The sequence below is a fragment of the Cervus canadensis genome, chromosome 4 (assembly GCF_019320065.1).
Source record: "Cervus canadensis isolate Bull #8, Minnesota chromosome 4, ASM1932006v1, whole genome shotgun sequence".
In the NCBI taxonomy this organism is placed as follows: domain Eukaryota; kingdom Metazoa; phylum Chordata; class Mammalia; order Artiodactyla; family Cervidae; genus Cervus; species Cervus canadensis.
This window is the reverse complement of record NC_057389.1, coordinates 69,997,389-70,014,283: the sequence shown is the minus strand read 5'-3', so window position 1 is coordinate 70,014,283 and position 16,895 is coordinate 69,997,389. Positions and strand designations below refer to the sequence as shown.

At 42.2% G+C, this 16,895-nt stretch overlaps 1 protein-coding gene across 1 annotated transcript in view; it reads left to right on the top strand.

Annotated features, from left to right (window-relative positions):
* FAF2 (Fas associated factor family member 2) overlaps positions 1-12,406 on the top strand; it is a 61,826-nt gene extending 49,420 nt beyond the window's left edge. The window contains exons 8-11 of the mRNA XM_043465834.1: positions 1,552-1,729; positions 2,660-2,831; positions 3,418-3,561; positions 9,202-12,406. Coding sequence (XP_043321769.1) covers positions 1,552-1,729; positions 2,660-2,831; positions 3,418-3,561; positions 9,202-9,384 — 677 coding nt within the window. The 3' untranslated portion in view covers positions 9,385-12,406. The remainder of the gene's footprint in view (positions 1-1,551; positions 1,730-2,659; positions 2,832-3,417; positions 3,562-9,201) is intronic.
* Positions 12,407-16,895: the final 4,489 nt, after the last annotated feature.

Here is a 16,895-nt window from a genome sequence, read left to right as displayed (position 1 = left end):
TTTCAAATAATCTGGACGGACATAACATTTATTGCATGACCATTCTGTGGCCAACCAATCCTCTTCAGCAGTCATAAGAGGTGGGGGTTGTATTACCTCCACTGTATAGTTTAGGCATTTAAGCTGCTGGCCCAGGATCATACAGTTAGCAAGTTTTGGAGCACGCTCAGGTCTGTCAGACTCTAACCCACTTATTCCAGTTAACCCTTGCCAGAACCTGTTTTATTTTTTAAAATACCCAGTCCTAGCCAGCAACTTGCCTTTAATCTTAGTGGGCTTTTTACCAAAGAGTTTATTCTTGTCATTAGCAATTTTACCAGAGCTTCTTGCACAGTGAGATAGTTGTTTGAGTATATTGAGTGCCCATAGGGATTCAGAAAGCTCAGATCTTTACTGACTGTAACTAACTCTTAACTGGAGGTAAATATCTTTAGAAGTCAGTGTAAGATATACCAGCTTCTGTGGTAGCTCAGTCGGTAAAGAATATGCCTGAAGTGCAGGAGACCCAGGTTTGACCCCTGGGTTGGGAAGATCCCCTGGATAAGGAAATGGCAACCCACTCTAGTATTCTTGCCTGGAGAATCCCATGGACAGAGGAGCTTGGCAGGCTACAGTCCATGAGGTCACAAGAATTGGACACAACTTAGCAACTAAACCAGCATAAGATATAAAGGCATCTAGTGAAGGAAAACATAGTTTACTTTGCAGCTACTTCTGTTCAGCAACTTTTGAGTATATATTGGCATACAGGTTCTGTGCTAAATCCTGAGAACCAAAGATGCAGGAGATGGTTTGTCTGCATCCTGGAATCCGAATTGTTGTTCCTAATTGGTGTTTAAACAGCTGATAAGTCCCTGCATATTTGCCATTCTAATATGGCTTTGGAGATGAGCAGTGATAGAAGGAGACTAAGGATATTTTCAATAGAAGCTTAAAATCTCTTCTTTCAAATCATAAGGTAAAACTGTTATGGTAAAATCTTAGTTATTTGAAGGACCAACTTTCTAAGCTTGTTCAAAATAGAAAAGCTAGCCCTTTTTCATTGGGTAGCATGTATGGGACATAGGAAAAGGGGATAAGGAAGGGATTGGATAAAAGGAACAAAAGATAGGGAAGATGATGTTTGAGATCATCACCAGTAACAGAAAACTGGAGAGTTACAGCCTTGGCCTCTTTAGGCTTGACCCCAACAAACACAAAGGAAGATTATTATCATAAGCAGTAGCCAGAGTCCTTGTATATCCTTTTTGCTCTGTCAAATAGACATTGTCCTTGAACTCTGCAGCTTGCTCTAGCATCATCATGACAGCCACACCCCACCAGAAAAGCCTGTCCTATTGGACATAGGGACACGAATATATAACAACAACAACAGAAAAAAAGATTGAGAAACTAGGAAAGGAAAAAAGGTAGGCAGGGAATAAATGACACCTCCATTGTTTCCCAGTTGAGACTAAAGCAGTTATCTCTTGCTTGTTGTGTGAACTCTAAGAATTAATCTGTTTCGTCCCTAAGTCCTGCCCTTGATCTTTTGGATCTTCTTTCTGTCAGTCTCTCAGGCTTTAAGAGAAAACACCTATCCATTCCTGGCCATGATTATGTTGAAGGATCGGAGGATGACTGTGGTAGGACGTCTAGAAGGCCTCATTCAGCCTGATGACCTCATTAACCAGCTGACATTTATCATGGATGCAAATCAGACTTACCTGGTGTCCGAACGCCTAGAGAGGTACAGGGGAGTTCCTCTCGAGAACTGAGAGACCAGCTGCAGACATGGGTGCCTTACCTGGGGCTTCACAAATCCTGACTTCTTCTCTGTTAGGCAACTTCAAAAGCCTTGTCCATTTAATGTTAAAATATTCATATATTGATACTTTGACCTAAATAACTCCATCAGATCATTTGTCCTTGGAGATGTCATTCAAAATAAAGATAAGACTCTGTGCTCAGGATTATAAATAGTGTCATTTAAAATAGCTGAGCATGATATAAAGAACTTAAATATAAAAACTGAGGAATGGTTATAACTCCTCCCCCCATCATATAAGTAATATACAGGGATTAATGTAGAAAATTCAGGAATCACAGAAAAGCACAAAGAAGAAATTTTAAATAATTCGTAATCCTACCACCACTTTAACATTCTGGGATATTTTCTTTTAATTTTACAGACACAGACACACAACACTCTACATCATACCCAATTTTTCAGAGAGAAAAAGAAATATCCCAAAATGTTAGTGTTTTCTTTTTGATTAGTAGGACTCTGAATAAGGTGTTTCTTCGTTATACAAAAGCAACATATACAAAAATGCAGTTACCCAAGAAGGTATTTACCTATAAAATACGATATTGATGATCATTTGATGGCAATAATACTGAGTTACTTCTGTTAGGATTGGGAGGAAAGGATAGTTTTACATGAAAAATTGAAGAGAGATGGAAAAGCTCGCCATTTCTTTTTCTGCCAAATTAAATTAAGACAAGAGATAGTGCATTTAGATTCTGCATGCCTTTTTTGTACTCTCTCATGGTAGTGTGAAATAGTCATCTGCTAAGATTGTCAACCTTTTTAACCCCCTAAAAAATTTCAGTTTCAAGGAAACACAGGGCTTTGTGAGATTTATCTTTTCCTTTTGTGCTTTTGATCTGTCCACAGGGAAGAACGAAACCAGACCCAGGTGCTGAGACAACAACAGGATGAGGCCTACCTGGCCTCTCTCAGAGCTGACCAGGAGAAAGAGAGAAAGAAGCGAGAGGAGCGAGAACGGAAGAGGCGGAAGGAGGAAGAGGTGCAACAGCAGAAGCTGGCAGAAGAGAGGCGGCGGCGGGTGAGGAGCCTGTCTGCTTCTGGTGACTCCCAGGCTGGTCTTTTCTTAAGTGTGAAAGGAGAAAACTAGATGATAGGATTGTGAATGATTTAAATTCTCCGTGCCAGTTTAATATTTATTACATTTTTCACAAAAAGTATTTTTTAAAAAGTTTATTAAAACAAGTATAAAGGTTATGTAAAACAGCTCTGTTCCATGAAAAGGAAGCATAAACAGATAGTAAACAGTTCAATATGCTGATTCACAGCAGTGGTGTTTAAACATTCAAGTACCAGTGTTAGCTCATCTCACATTTAATTCATGATCTTGGTTCATCATTGCATATTGCTGCTTGATTATAGCCAGTGTCTTTTAGTCATTCCCTTTTTTCTAACAGTTGCGTACCTTACCATAGTCAATAAATAATACATGTGATGCAGTGGTGTGTAATCAAATAAATATAATTTGAAGTAAGGTATTTCTGACTCTTGCCAAGAAGTTTTTTTCCTGATACTTTCCAGTAAACCTACATGATAATGATTGTATTTCTTGTTTCCTTGTTCCCTAGTTGGAACCATAGTCTTACCTTTGCTTTGTGTCTCTACAGAATTTACAAGAGGAGAAGGAAAGGAAGTTGGAGTGTCTGCCCCCAGAGCCTTCCCCTGATGACCCTGAAAGTGTCAAAATCATTTTCAAATTACCCAATGATTCTCGAGTAGAGAGACGATTCCACTTTTCACAGTCTCTAACAGTAAGGACTGCCTCAATTGTGTGAAGTGTTAAAGTCTGGGCTATAGATCTGAAAGCTTTTAAGGACTCTCAAGAATGTTGTTGGTTTATGTGCTGCTCTAACGGACAGAGGAGGAAGGGGGTGGAAGTGAAGAGGGCACTGAATTATTGTAGGTTCCTTCAGGTCTAGCTGCCAACACAGAGCAGTTATTAAGATTTCATTATGTCATGTTTGAGCTCTGCCAAGAAGAAAAGATACCTTACCAAGAAGTTCCACAGAAGACTCAGGTGTTAGAGGTGGGAGGCTCTCCTTTGCTGCTCAGCTTTCATTGGTTTCAGAATCCCATCAGCACCCCTTGCTGTTTAGAAAAGGCTCTATCCCCATGGCCCTGGAAGGGCTGGAATTATACCACTGAATGTAAGTGCATGTGCAGCGTTCATGCAGTGTCACTCTTTTCTTTCTTCTCAGGTTAACCCGTAAGCCCCACGTAGTAGGGCTGCATTGTATAGCTGGTGTCCATAGGTAAATAGTATTTGTCATTCCATAGGGATGTAGTTAAAAGCAGAGACAGAGTCTTACAGAATGAGGAGCAAATTCTCATTGTTCCATTGTTAATAGATGTCTCTCCTTGGTCAGTTTACTTAATCTCTACGCCTCAGTTTCTTCATCTGTAAAATAAGTGTAATGGTCACTCTGTAATAGGATAATTAGGATTAAGTTTGTATGTAAAGTACTCAACATTGTGCCTGGCTCATAGTAAACATTCAAATGCTATTTTTGATACTTGTTATCAGAAGGAATTATGTTTAGTGTTGGTATGTTGCCTTTATGTTTATATTGTGTTGGCATGTTGCCTTTCCAAATTCACAACCATACTAGATCTGCCATTTCCCTGATCACTTGAAATAATCAGGAGTAAACTGCATAATTGGACTCCTGTGGAGGCTCAGTGGTAAAGAATCCACCTGCCAATGAAGAAGACTTGGGTTCAATCTCTAGGTCAGAAAGATCCCTTGGAGCAGGAAATGGCAACACACCACAGTATTCTTCTTGGGGAATCCCATGGACAGAGGAGCCTGATGGGCTGCAGTCCGTGGGGTCGAAAAAGAGTCAGACATGACTTAGTGACTAAACAACAACAAACCGCATAATAGAAATGTGGCTGCTCTGTGGTTAGGTGAGGCTGGGTGGCACTTTGATTACTTCTTCCTGTTTAATTGGAGAACATTGAGTAAGTTACAGAATCTCTTACAGGGCCTCAGATATATCGCAAATGTAAAATGGAAATAGGACTTGCCCTCTGATAACATTAAACTGAAAGTATTTTAGGCCCTGTGCTGGGTACCTTGTGAGTTATGCAGGTGAGTAAAGTGTGGTTCTGAAATTCACAGAGCTTACTGACTACTAAGAATATTAAGATGATTCAAAGAGCTAATCCACAGTAAAAATATTGTGAGGCATTCTGGTGAAATAAATAGCTTCTCCATTTTATTTATCTCATTTACACACTGATTTATATGGAGGAAGGTACTCTTCATCCTTAACTTTGGATATTTTATCTGGGAATAACATGAATGAGCCTCACACAGGACCTACCATGTTGTAGATGGTTACATGTTCATTCCCTTCCCTTGATGTGTCTCCTAACTGCTGTTTTGTGTGTAGGTTTTAGCTTGCCACCATCTTGACCAACAGTTTCCCTGTAGTATGCCCACGCTCTTCTGGAGCTTTTACTCCCCAAACTCTCATTACGTATATGAAAAGCCTAACCAAAATTTCCTGTCCTCAGAGTTTTAGAGGAAAATCTATTAGAATTGTGGAATAGAATAGACTTTTAGTCAAAGGGTAACCAACCCATTTGTTAATAAATATTTAATCCCTGTAAGCCTTTAAAAAGATTCGCACTAAAAGTTATTTTAAAAAATATTAAAAAATAAATAAATAAATAAAAACTAAGATGGAGAAATGAGGACAGGGCCCAGAGATAGGAAAGAAGTGTGACAAGAGGCGTAGTGGCCCTGTTGGCTTTTCATTTAGCATTCGTAGTGTTAATGGCATGTAGCTGAAGAAGGAGTTACAGTTTTTTAGTGCTCTTACAGACTGATCTTCCTGTGAGTTCTGCCCTTTATACATACTCTGAATGAGTGAATGTTACATGAAATGCACTGTTTGCGCATGATGCTTAACTGTTGACAGTGATTAAATGCTAGGATTAAAAAAAGGATAAAGTGTACAAAAATCTCCAGCTTCCGTGAGTGGGCAAAGTGGCACCTGACTTTCTCCTAACTAAGCCCAGAACTCATTTTTCTATCCATTACAAACCAAAGGGGACCTCTGGAGTGACTTTATGTGTTTCTTGATAGTATTAGGGCATTGCCAATGATAAAGAACATCAGTGTTGTATTAGTGTTGAGTGTTATCAAGCAGTGATTGAAAAAAGGAGCAAGATATTTTGCCCTTTTGTAAAACCCTTACTGGGTTCATACCAAGAATACTTGGTGCAAGTCTAACTGATGCATCTCAAGAAAAGTAAAGGAGAATGAATGTTAATGGAAATTGCAAAGACAGAAGGGAACTGAAAATTATTAAGGTTGATGGACCAAAATATGAGAAGTTTGTAAAATCATGAATGGATTAGTTAAGAGGAAAATGAACTTACTCTTTAAATGGATTTGTAGCTATAGCCCCTTAAAAATTCTAAAGAGGTAAGTTTAAGTTAAGACAAACGCAGGAAGGACTGCTTCACCAAAAGGGAATACACTTATATGAGAGGTGGAATAAAAAGGAAATAGAAATAGATTCCCTCGAAAAAGTAAGGGTAACTTGAATAGTGTGTTCCTGATCTTTGTGAGGGACCTGAATGCAGTATCCTTCATAGCACATCCCTTAGAGTCTTGTTAGAAAATGAGTATGTGGGACTTCCCTGGTCTTCCAGTGCATGGGCATATGTTCAGTCCCTGGTCTCAGAAGATCCCACACGCCAAGGAGCAACTAAGCCCACGCACCACCACTGCTGAGCCCACATGCACTGCGATGAAAAGTTCCTGTGTGCTACAGTGAAGATGCTGCATGCCACCTGTAAGACTGGACACCGCCAAATAAATACTTGTTTAAAAAACAAAAAAGGGGACTTACCTGATGGTCCAGTGGTTAAGACTTCATGCTCCCAACACAGGGGGCTTGCTTCCATCCCTGGTCCGGGAACTAGATGCTGCAACTGAAAGTTTGCATGCCTCAACTAAGAGTTCACGTTCCACAGCTAAGGATTCCATGTGCCACAACTAAGACCCAGCGCGGCCAAATAAATATTTTTTCAAAAGAAACGGAATATGAGATGAAGAGGACCATAGATCAGCCAGGGTATGTGTTCTTAATGGGTGGAGTTAAGAGAGGGGAAAATAAGAGTTTCCCTGTATCTTGTCAGAGCCAGACCATAGTTAAGAGGGCTTTCTCAGAGGAGAGGTCCACATGGAGGGTGCTGGTCCCATTCCCGATCAAGTTAAGGAGGTATCCACTTGTGGTGAGAAGTCAGCGCAGAGAAGTCAGAGGCCAGGTGGCCTGGGAACAGAGTAGATATTAAAGCCAAAAGCAGGTAAGCAGGGTGTTCATTTGGAAAGAGGAATTAACTCTTAGCATTCAGCATATATAGAGGGAAATAAAGATAACAGATGTGTATATGTATGTACACATTGCCTAGCTTTCTCCACAGAGAGTGCCTAGGAACATCAGCACCCCAGTAGCAGTGAACATACTTATAGTACCTGGATTGTGGTTTTTATTTTCTTATTATTTTCTTTCTTTGGCCACATCATGCAGCATGTAAGGTCTTAGTTCCCTGAGCAGGGATTGAACCTGTGCTCCTTGCAATGGAAACATGGAATCCTAAGCACTGGTCCACCAAGAAATTCCCTAGGTCATGGTTTTTAAATGCCATTGTCCATTAGGAAGAACCAGAGAATGTCCCTCGTTGTCTAGAGGTAAAGAATCCACCTGCCAGTGCAGGGGACATGGGTTCAATCCCTGGTCCAGGAAGATACCGCATGCTGCAGAGCAGCTAAGCCCATGTGTTGTGCCATAACTACTGAGCCTGAGTGCTGCAGCTGCCAAAGCCCATGGGCCTAGAGCCTGTGCTCCACAAGAGAAGCCCCTGCAGTGAGAAGCCCTTGCACTCCAAGGAAGAGTAGCCTCCATTAGCCACAACAAGAGAAAGCCCGCATGCAGCAATGAAGACCCAGTGCAACCAAAAATTAAAAAAAATTTTAAAGAATAATCAGGGCTCCTTGAAGAAATGGCTGATTGCAGGGCTGGGATGGAAAATACAAGATTTGCCTATAACACCTTGTGCCACAGAGCAAGGAATTGTTCAGAGAACATTGGTGACATGAAAAAGTAGAAGCCAGCTTCCCTGGACTTCTCAGACTCCATCAGAAACAGTTTGAACTCTGTAACCTACTGAATAAAATAGGAAAACATGGCTCTATGTTAATAAGTTGAAGAAATTTTGAGGAGCAGAATGTCTCTGGAGTTTCAAAAGTACTTCCCCACGAAATATTCCTTAGTTACAATGGAGAAAAGACTAAGAGTGAAGAGGCCTGGCAGGTCCCACCTTAATCAAGTGATTATAGTGGACAGCATAGGTAATAGAGCAAATTGAAATTATACTCCACCTGAATAGGATGCATTGAGTAGGTCACATCACCATTTCTATAATACTCCTGCCAAAGATGCATAACTGGAATTAATCATGAATAAACTTCAGATAAATAAATTGAGAGGCAAAATAACTGACCAGTAACCTTTAGTAGTGTCAGGGTCATGAAAGTTAAGGAAATCCTGAACATTTGTTCCAGGCTAAAGGAATAGACAGGAGATGTGACAGCTACTAAATGCAACACAATTCTAAACTGGATGCTTTTGCTCTAAAAGGCAACTGCCAGTACTTGAATGGGGCCTGAATGAAAATTTAATGTACATTATTATAGTAATAATATATCAGTTTCCTGATTTTGCGGGTTTTGTATTATGAAGGTAATTGCCCTGTTTATAAAATATACACAAGTATTCTGGGATGATGGGACATTCAATTGGTAGCTCACTTTCAATGGGTTCAAAGAAAAAATTCTATACCTGTGCTTCCAACTTTTCTGTAACTCTTGACTATTTGTAAGTAAAAAATGTTTAGGGCTTCTCTGGTGGCTCCGTGGTAAAGAACCCACCTGCCTGTTGAAGAGACGTGGGTTCAGTCCCTGGGTCAGAAAGACCCTGGAGAAAGGAAATGGCAACCCACTCCAGTATTCTTGTCTGGGAAAACCATGCACAGGGGAGCCTGGAGGGCAACAGTCCATGGGGTCGCAAAGACTAGGACTTAGCAACTCAACAACAGCAAGGTTTGTTGTTTATATCAGACCAGTTTTCAAAAAAGAGATGTATCAATTCATAGCAGGACTGGGTAACAGATCTCTTAAAAGAGCTTCCTTGCATGTTTGCTCTGTGAAATGGATGGATTTTGAAATGAAATTTCAGTGTAGTGTGGTAACTTTGTATCTCCAAGTCATCCTGGAGAGAGCTGGGGTGTATCTGATTTCATAGTTTTTGTGTGTGTGTGTGTGTGTGTGTGTGTGTGTGTTTTCTCACTGCCCTCTTTCTCTGTGACCTCTGCAGGTAATCCACGACTTCTTATTCTCCTTGAAAGAAAGCCCTGAAAAGTTTCAGATTGAAGCCAATTTTCCCCGAAGGGTGCTGCCCTGCCTCCCTTCAGAGGAGTGGCCCAACCCCCCAACGCTGCAGGAGGCCGGACTCAGCCACACAGAAGTTCTCTTTGTTCAGGACCTAACAGACGAATGACACTTTCTTCCTCTTCTCTCCCACCCCAATCCCCAAAAGAAATGGAAAAAAACAAAAGCAAAAAAATAAGAGAGATTCATATTATTATTATTATAATACAATATTTTTTTTAAAGACTGCTGCATCCTAAGGAAGGATCAGAAACCATGCTGCCTGCAAGAGTCACCACCTGTGTGCGCACACGAGGTTAGCAGTGAACGTTCCCGCTGGCAAGCCCACCCTTCCCTACTGCCTCTGCACCATACACCTCCCGATGAAAGGAGACTCTTCACCTCCAACCCAGCCATTCTCCCAACTGGGGAAGGGGACATTCCCACTAGATCTCATGCATTCTTGCTTTTATGGAAAATAAAAGTGAAAACCTTTATCAAACAGCTACTGCAGCATCTCCTGAGGACTCGGTTCTCCCACCTCCAGAGAAGAGAGGGAAGAGAAGGCACAGAGCAGAGAGATGTTCCTTCAACTTCCTACAATTTATGAATAATTTTAAATTTTTTTCTGTTGCTTTGTAATGACCAAAGGAATGAGGCTGACATAGGTGTATTTGTTTTCCTTAACATTATTTGATAAAGACCAGTTTTTAAACCCATGAATTCTTGCCCTGGGCTCCTTGGCCCACAAGAGTGTAATAAAGGTGCCCTGGGCTGGTTTGTACTGATTTCTGCCATTGTCCCTCTCTCGTTCCCAGAGAGGTTCTTTTTGGTCCAACTCTGGCTCTCCTTCCTTGCCACCTGTGTACCGCACTTGGGGCAATGGGAGGAAGTCTGGGTTTGTAGCCCTGCAAAGGTTGTGTGTGTACCAATACACCCATATATGTGGTATGAACTCCGTGTAGATTTACCTATACATAAAACTGCAGCTTTTCCTTGGAATCTGGATCAGGTGGTCATTATGGGGTCTGAACCGAAGGATGGCAGTTCATTCCTGTTCTGACATGCGCATGTTCTTTCTGCCCAGCCCTGAGCCTTCCTGAATTGCCAAGCTTGGTGCCTTTCCAAAGGACTAACAGGGCCTGTGACGCAACCAACAGAACCATGTGAGAGGACCCTGCCCGTCTCCTTAGGAATGTGGTGGTAGTGGTGGTTTAAGGATTGGAAGAACCATAGGCCTGAAGGAAGCCAGGACAGAACTCGGCCTGTGTAAATTGTTGGAGGGCACATTTCAGTTTTTGATGTAGCCACCTGCTGTGGAGACAACTTTTTATCCTCTTTCTCTATTGCTGTTGAAGTAGTAGGGGTTTTTAGCCTCTGGATGTCTTGTCTGTGGTTGAGTTTATGGCAGTGGGTACACGGGTCAGGCCGTGTATTAGCATGAGCTGACAAGTATTCCAAAGTGTTCTGTGGTAGGCTGGTGTAGACAGCGCTGCAACCTACCGAAGTTACCACAGTTCCCCAGCTTGTGGTGAGGCCAGGGGCTCATACCGAGGTCAAGCACAACTTGCTGGATTTGCAGTCTCCAGAGGCTTTCTCCCGCTTAGCTAAAACCTGAGGGCCATCCTTTTAGTTGCACTGACATGGCTGCCATTTCCTGCTGCCCTCAGTGGTTGGGGTAAACACCAAGGGCCGGGGGGAGCCCCATAGGTATCGCCTGAGGACCTTGAGAATTTTGCAGTGGCCTTGGCACAAGTGTCTACAGCACCATCTCCGGGAAAATGTAATCCTGCTCCTGGCTTCAGTTATTCTTCCACTTTGTTTACTGCTATCCCATGACCAGATGAGTGGGAAATTGCTGGCTGTTGTCATAAAATGTTATCTGAAGTGAATACCAGGATAAACTGTATTCGCCACTCCACCTTATGTGAGAAGTCTGCTTCCTGCTGACAAGCACGCAAAGAGGAATTTTCAGTTAACTCAGAATCAACCTACCTGCCTAGAATTTGCATTTCCCTGGCAGGACCTTTGCCAGGCTGGGTGTACCAAGTATCTTGCCCACACCTCTGGGAAGTTGTACTTTCTTTTGCTTAATAATTCAATCTGCATCTTATTCTACAATGTGCACTTTATGCCTCTTGCCTTTTGCTAACCTGTCCAGTGAAGGAGGTCCAGTGCCAGAGTATTAAAGTCTATTTATGTCAGTACAACTCTCAGGATGGCCTGTCAATTTGCTTTGTTTTGTTTTTGTCTTATTTTTTTTTTTTTTTTTAGTGCTGCTTTACTCAGAGCAGTTCCTGTCTTCTTGCTGATGTAGACCTGCCACTCATCCCACTCCTTTCCTCCATGAAAGATGCACATTTTGTCAATGCCGGTACAATCTGTGTGTTACTCCCAAGGACCTCTGGGAACTTGATGAGGGACCTTCAAGCGAGAAAACAAGCTGGTGATCCACAAGCATTTGCTCTTGTTTCCAAATCGCCTGATTATTTCAGCTGTTTTCAAATGCCAAGTCATCAGCTAAACAAAAACATTTGTTTCCAGTTTTGTTCTGCACTCCCAAGACTGAAGTTGTATATTTGGCTGAATTTCCATAGGAAGTGACCAAGCAAAGATACCCAATTGGAGTCAGTTGAATTTCTGCAGCCTCAGTTTTTTCTTCCACGCCTGCAGAATTTCCTGCAGCAAATACTTCTTTCTCCTTGCTTTCACTGTAATGTTTGGATAAAAAATGGCCAATGGAGAATACTTCTTTAAAAAAGAAGAACAAATTATAAACAAGCTAAAAGGAACCTAGAATCTTCAACTGAACAGTCATTATGAAAATTGCAAATGGTGCCAAGGCCAAGGAGAAAGTTACGGAAAATGACTGTGGGAAGGAGTGATAACCCCCAGAACGCAAAGTTAGGGGAGTATTAATCTGGTGCTTGAACAAGGAGCTCCACTTTACAACTGGTTTCTTTTTTTTCAAGGACTTGCGAGAGACGCAGCAACAAGAAATCCATCCACAAAGGATGCGGTGCCCTAATGTGTACTGCACCTGAATAAGTTACGTGGTGATTTACTGAGGAAATCTAGTGTACTTTAAATTTTTTTCATAAAAGTTTACATTGTATTGTAGGTTAACATTAAATGTTTTATAACAAAATTTTCATACCAGGTTGTGGGTCTTTCTCTCTGGGGGAGATGTGGTAGATGTGGTTCTGTCTGAAGGCAAGGTTGGAAAACATCAGGGGAGGGAATATTGCCAAGAAGTAAGAGAGAGTCAAAAAGAAGCAGGGAGTTAAAATAGACCTATGAGTGTTCTTGTGAAAATGGCAGCTCAGGCAGTGAAGAGAAAGCTGGCGGGTCTGTGTTCAGATTGTGGTCTGTCATCTGTCAGTCTTGTTAACCTCAGTGTCTCGGGTCCCATGAACTTTAGTTTTACCCAAATGTAAATAAAGTTAATACCATCTGCCTCAGGATGGGCTTGCAGATGAAATCAAATAAATGGAGGGGGAAAGAAACTATATATATGAAGCACCTGACACAGGTGTCGTTGTCTGTTCCTTTCCTCTGAGGAAGTGTATTTTGAAGGTATATTTTCTGGCATTAATAACAATCAGTTTCTTAAGGAATGTCATCTCTCCTGCCTGCACAGACCCATGTTCTTGCAAATGAGTGGTTAGAGAAGAGTCACTTTGGATCTAACAGATTCTTGACTTAGAACTACCCTCCTAGTCTATTTTTGCTCTTATTTTTATTTCTGAGGAAATTTAAGCCCCATTTCTTCACCTCTTTCCTACTATCTGTCCTGGGCAAAGAACTCATCTGTAAGTTTTTGTCACCTGCAAAGTCTGCCCTGTTGCTCACCCAAAGATACATATATGTATTTTTTTAACCCACATCTTAAGTGCAAACTAGAATGTCTTCTCAGTCTGTCTACTAAGTCTGCAATAACAGTTTATTCACCTTAGGTCAGAATCCCCTAAAAATGAAAACTTTACAGTTGATTGTTCACAAGATTTGCTTGATTGCTGACATACAAGATTTGTTTAATCTATTAATAGTCAAGGAAAATGCAGACTCTGATGCCAGGTACATCTGGTCACAAATCTTGGCTGTGGCTGTGATTTTGGCCAACTAACCTCAACTCCCTAGGCTTCAGTGTCATCTGTAAGATAGGTCCAGGTGTAGCATTTCCACGAAGATTGAATAAATTGCTGCTGCAGAGTGCCTGGCACACAGTAAGTGTTGGGTAAAAGCTCCTGTTACTGTTTACCAGTTTGTAGCTGGCCCACTGCTAGCAATTCATCCCCAGGCAGATCAAGGAAGGAGAGAAATAGGGGAGAGGTTGAGATTTTGCTTATGGGCAAATAGTGCCTGACACTTTTTTTCTTGATACACGTCCATCGCTGCTGTTGGGACTCCACGTGTGCTTTTACCCTGATAGAGCCACAAGCCCTGGGCCCCGCCGAGTCCCTTCCTCTTGCTTCTTCTGCCACTTTGATGCACTGTCCTCCAAGCTACCCAAGCACGTGCTGGGACTACTGTATCCTGTTCCTGGTTGCTGCTGGCCATTCTCCAGATGTTGGCAACTGACACTTGTCCCGCCAGCAATGTGGGTGACTCAGCAGCTGCGCATGTGGACTCCCTAACCCCAGCTCCACTCGTGTGGGGCACAGTGTTCAATGTGTGTGGCAGCGCAGTATTGTGGGAAACAGCTTTGGAGTCAAGTCTGGATGTGAAACTGCTTCCTGCTGGCAAGCTTCCTCATACATAAACCTCAGAGCAGGATCCTTGCAAAGTCCAGGTGCCATTTTGCAGGATCTTAGTTCCCGAACCATCCCAGCCCCTGGCAATGAAAACGCTGAGTCCTAACCACTGTACTGCCACTACAGTCCCTCCAGATGCCATTTGAAGGAACTGGTATCTGAAGTGCTTGGCACTGGGTACATGGATACGGAGTTGAGTGGTTGCTTTCTCCCTCCTATGCCAGCAGTCCTAGGCTTTGAGTGTGGCCTTCACTCAGAACTGCCTCACCCTCAGGACTTAAGAACTGACCCTCCTCACCATAGCCGTTACTATTCCAACTCCACTGCCCTACTCTGCCCTCAAAGCTTTTCTGTCCCCTTCTTGCTTCAGTGTCCCTATTTGAGTATGTTGGCTTCACATCTCTCTCCACTACAAGCCAGTACTGCCTGTCAAAATTCCCAAAGTTAGCTGTTTGATTTCCCTCCTCTTGCTCCTTCAGCTGCAGAATCCTAGCATGTATCACAGTGAGTTGAGGAGCCCTAGGGGTTGGTGCCCACTCCTTTGATTCAGCTCAGGGAAATTCACGTATTTGTACCCCCACTGGCACGGCATCACTGTGTCCCCTTTCTCAAATCCAAGCCCACATGCATCCTACTCACTCTTAAGCCTACTGCAACATCTTGCTTCCTGAGAAAAATGAGGTCTTGTCACAGAACTTCCTCATCTTCCTTTTTCACCTCAAAATTGTTCTGTTTTGTCACCTGCTTCCTGTTTCTCTTCTGTCTTGTGGGTGTACTTTTTCTCAAAAGAGATATAATTAACACAGTAAAATGTCCAGCTCATAAATCCACAGCTTGATACAGTTTTACCCAAGTGTACTCCAAAACCAAGGTGCAGAACACCTCCTTGCCCCCAGAAAGTTCCCTTGTGTGTCTTCTCAGTCAGTGGCCTCTCAGAGCTAACTATTCTGACTCTTTTCACCATAGAAGTTTTGCCTGTTCTTAAACTTTGTATAAATGGATTCACTTTGTGTGTGTATGGGCTTCCCAGGTGGTTCAGTGGTAAAGAACCCACCTGACAATACAGGAGATGCAGGAGACACGGGTTTGATCCCCAGGTTGGGAAGATCCCCTGGAAGAGGAAATGGCAATCCACTCCAGTATTCCTTCTGGGAAAATCCCATGGACAGAGGAGCCTGGCGAGCTATAGTCCTTGGAATCACAAGAGTTGGACTCGACTGAGCATGCATGCATGTATGATTGTATAATTTTATAAGTTGTTTTCATGATGGGAATTTAAGGAAGTTCAAAGAAGCAAAAAAACATTATTATAACCACACTGTCCAGAGATGTCCATTGTTAATACTGTGATGTGTATCTTCCCAGACTTTTCACTGCATATAAAAGCATTTTTAGTACAGAAGTGGGGTGATACTATAAATATTGAATTATCTCTCTTTCACACATTCTTCTATATCTTTTTTAATGGCTATGTGGCATTTCCCTGAATAGATGTACCACATATTGATCAAAAGCCTCTTACGACATTTAGGTTGTTGAACTTTTTGTTTCCTTTTCTAGATAATAAATTGATGAACATCCCTATAGCTAAATATGCATGTCCATGTTTATTTTCTCAGGAAAAAGAATTCTAGTAGTGAAGTGACTGAGTCAAAAAGGGATGGAAATTTTTACTTTTTAAAATGTTTGTTATCTCAAAACTGTAGTCCAGAAAAGTTATTTTATGCTCTTGTCAGACACCATCTGTATTATGATCACTAGATCTTTATCAAAAACTATTCCCTTTTCAATTGCTTGGATCGCTTTATCTTCTACCACAAACTGTTTGGCATCTCCTCCCTTACAAAATCTTAACCTTGCTTTACCCATAAATCACCGCCCTGTCTCCTTCCCTTCCAAGATAGTTTGCACAACCAGCCCCCCTTCTTCGTTAACCTCCTGTTAATTATACTTTCATCTCCACTTCCCATCTCTTATGGTCACCCATGCCCTCTTTTTAAAAATTTATTTAATTTGGCCATGCTGGGTCTTAGTTGTGGCATGTGGGATCTAACCCAAAGTCTTAGCCACTGGACCACCAGGGAAGTCCCCCCATGACCTCTTAGTTACCATTTTCATTGGCCTCTTATAAGACCTTTTGGAATGTAGAAGTCGCCCAGTTGATATTTGACACAGTAATTGTTGCCTTGTTTCCATTCCCACAGGTTGGGTGTCAGAATATGTGAAGAGGTTAAAGAATTCACACTTTATCCTGAAAGCCGTTGAGAGCTTTAAACAAGGGAGGCAGGTTGGATTAGGGTTTTAGAAAGCTGACTTTCTCACTGTGGGGAGACTGGATGGGAGAGGGCAAGATAAGAAGTGACACGATGGAGTTACGTATCAGGAGCGGCCTAGGGATGGTGAGAACCAAAGAATTGATGCTTTTGAACTGTGATGTTGGAGAAGACTCTTGAGAGTCCCTTGGACTGCAAGGAGATAAACCAGTTAATCCTAAAAGAAATCAGTCCTGAATATTCATTGGAAGGACTGATGATGAAGCTGAAACTCCAATACTTTGGCCACCTCATTCGAAGAAGTGACTCATTGGAAGAGACCCTGATGCTGGGAAAGATTGAAGGCAGGAGGCAAAGGGGACGAGGGGATGACAGAGGATGAAATGGTTGGATGGCATCACCGACTCTATGGGCATGAGTTTGACAAGCTCCAGGAGTTGGTGATGGACAGGGAGGCCTGGTGTGCTGCAGTCCATGGGGTCACAAAGAGTTGGACACGACTCAGCGACTGAACTGAACTGAAGGGATGGAGAAAGGCTAATGATGGACTGAGCACTATTTAGGAGAAACAGTGGCCAAGACTAGGAGGTTGATTAAATATGGAGGGTCAAGGA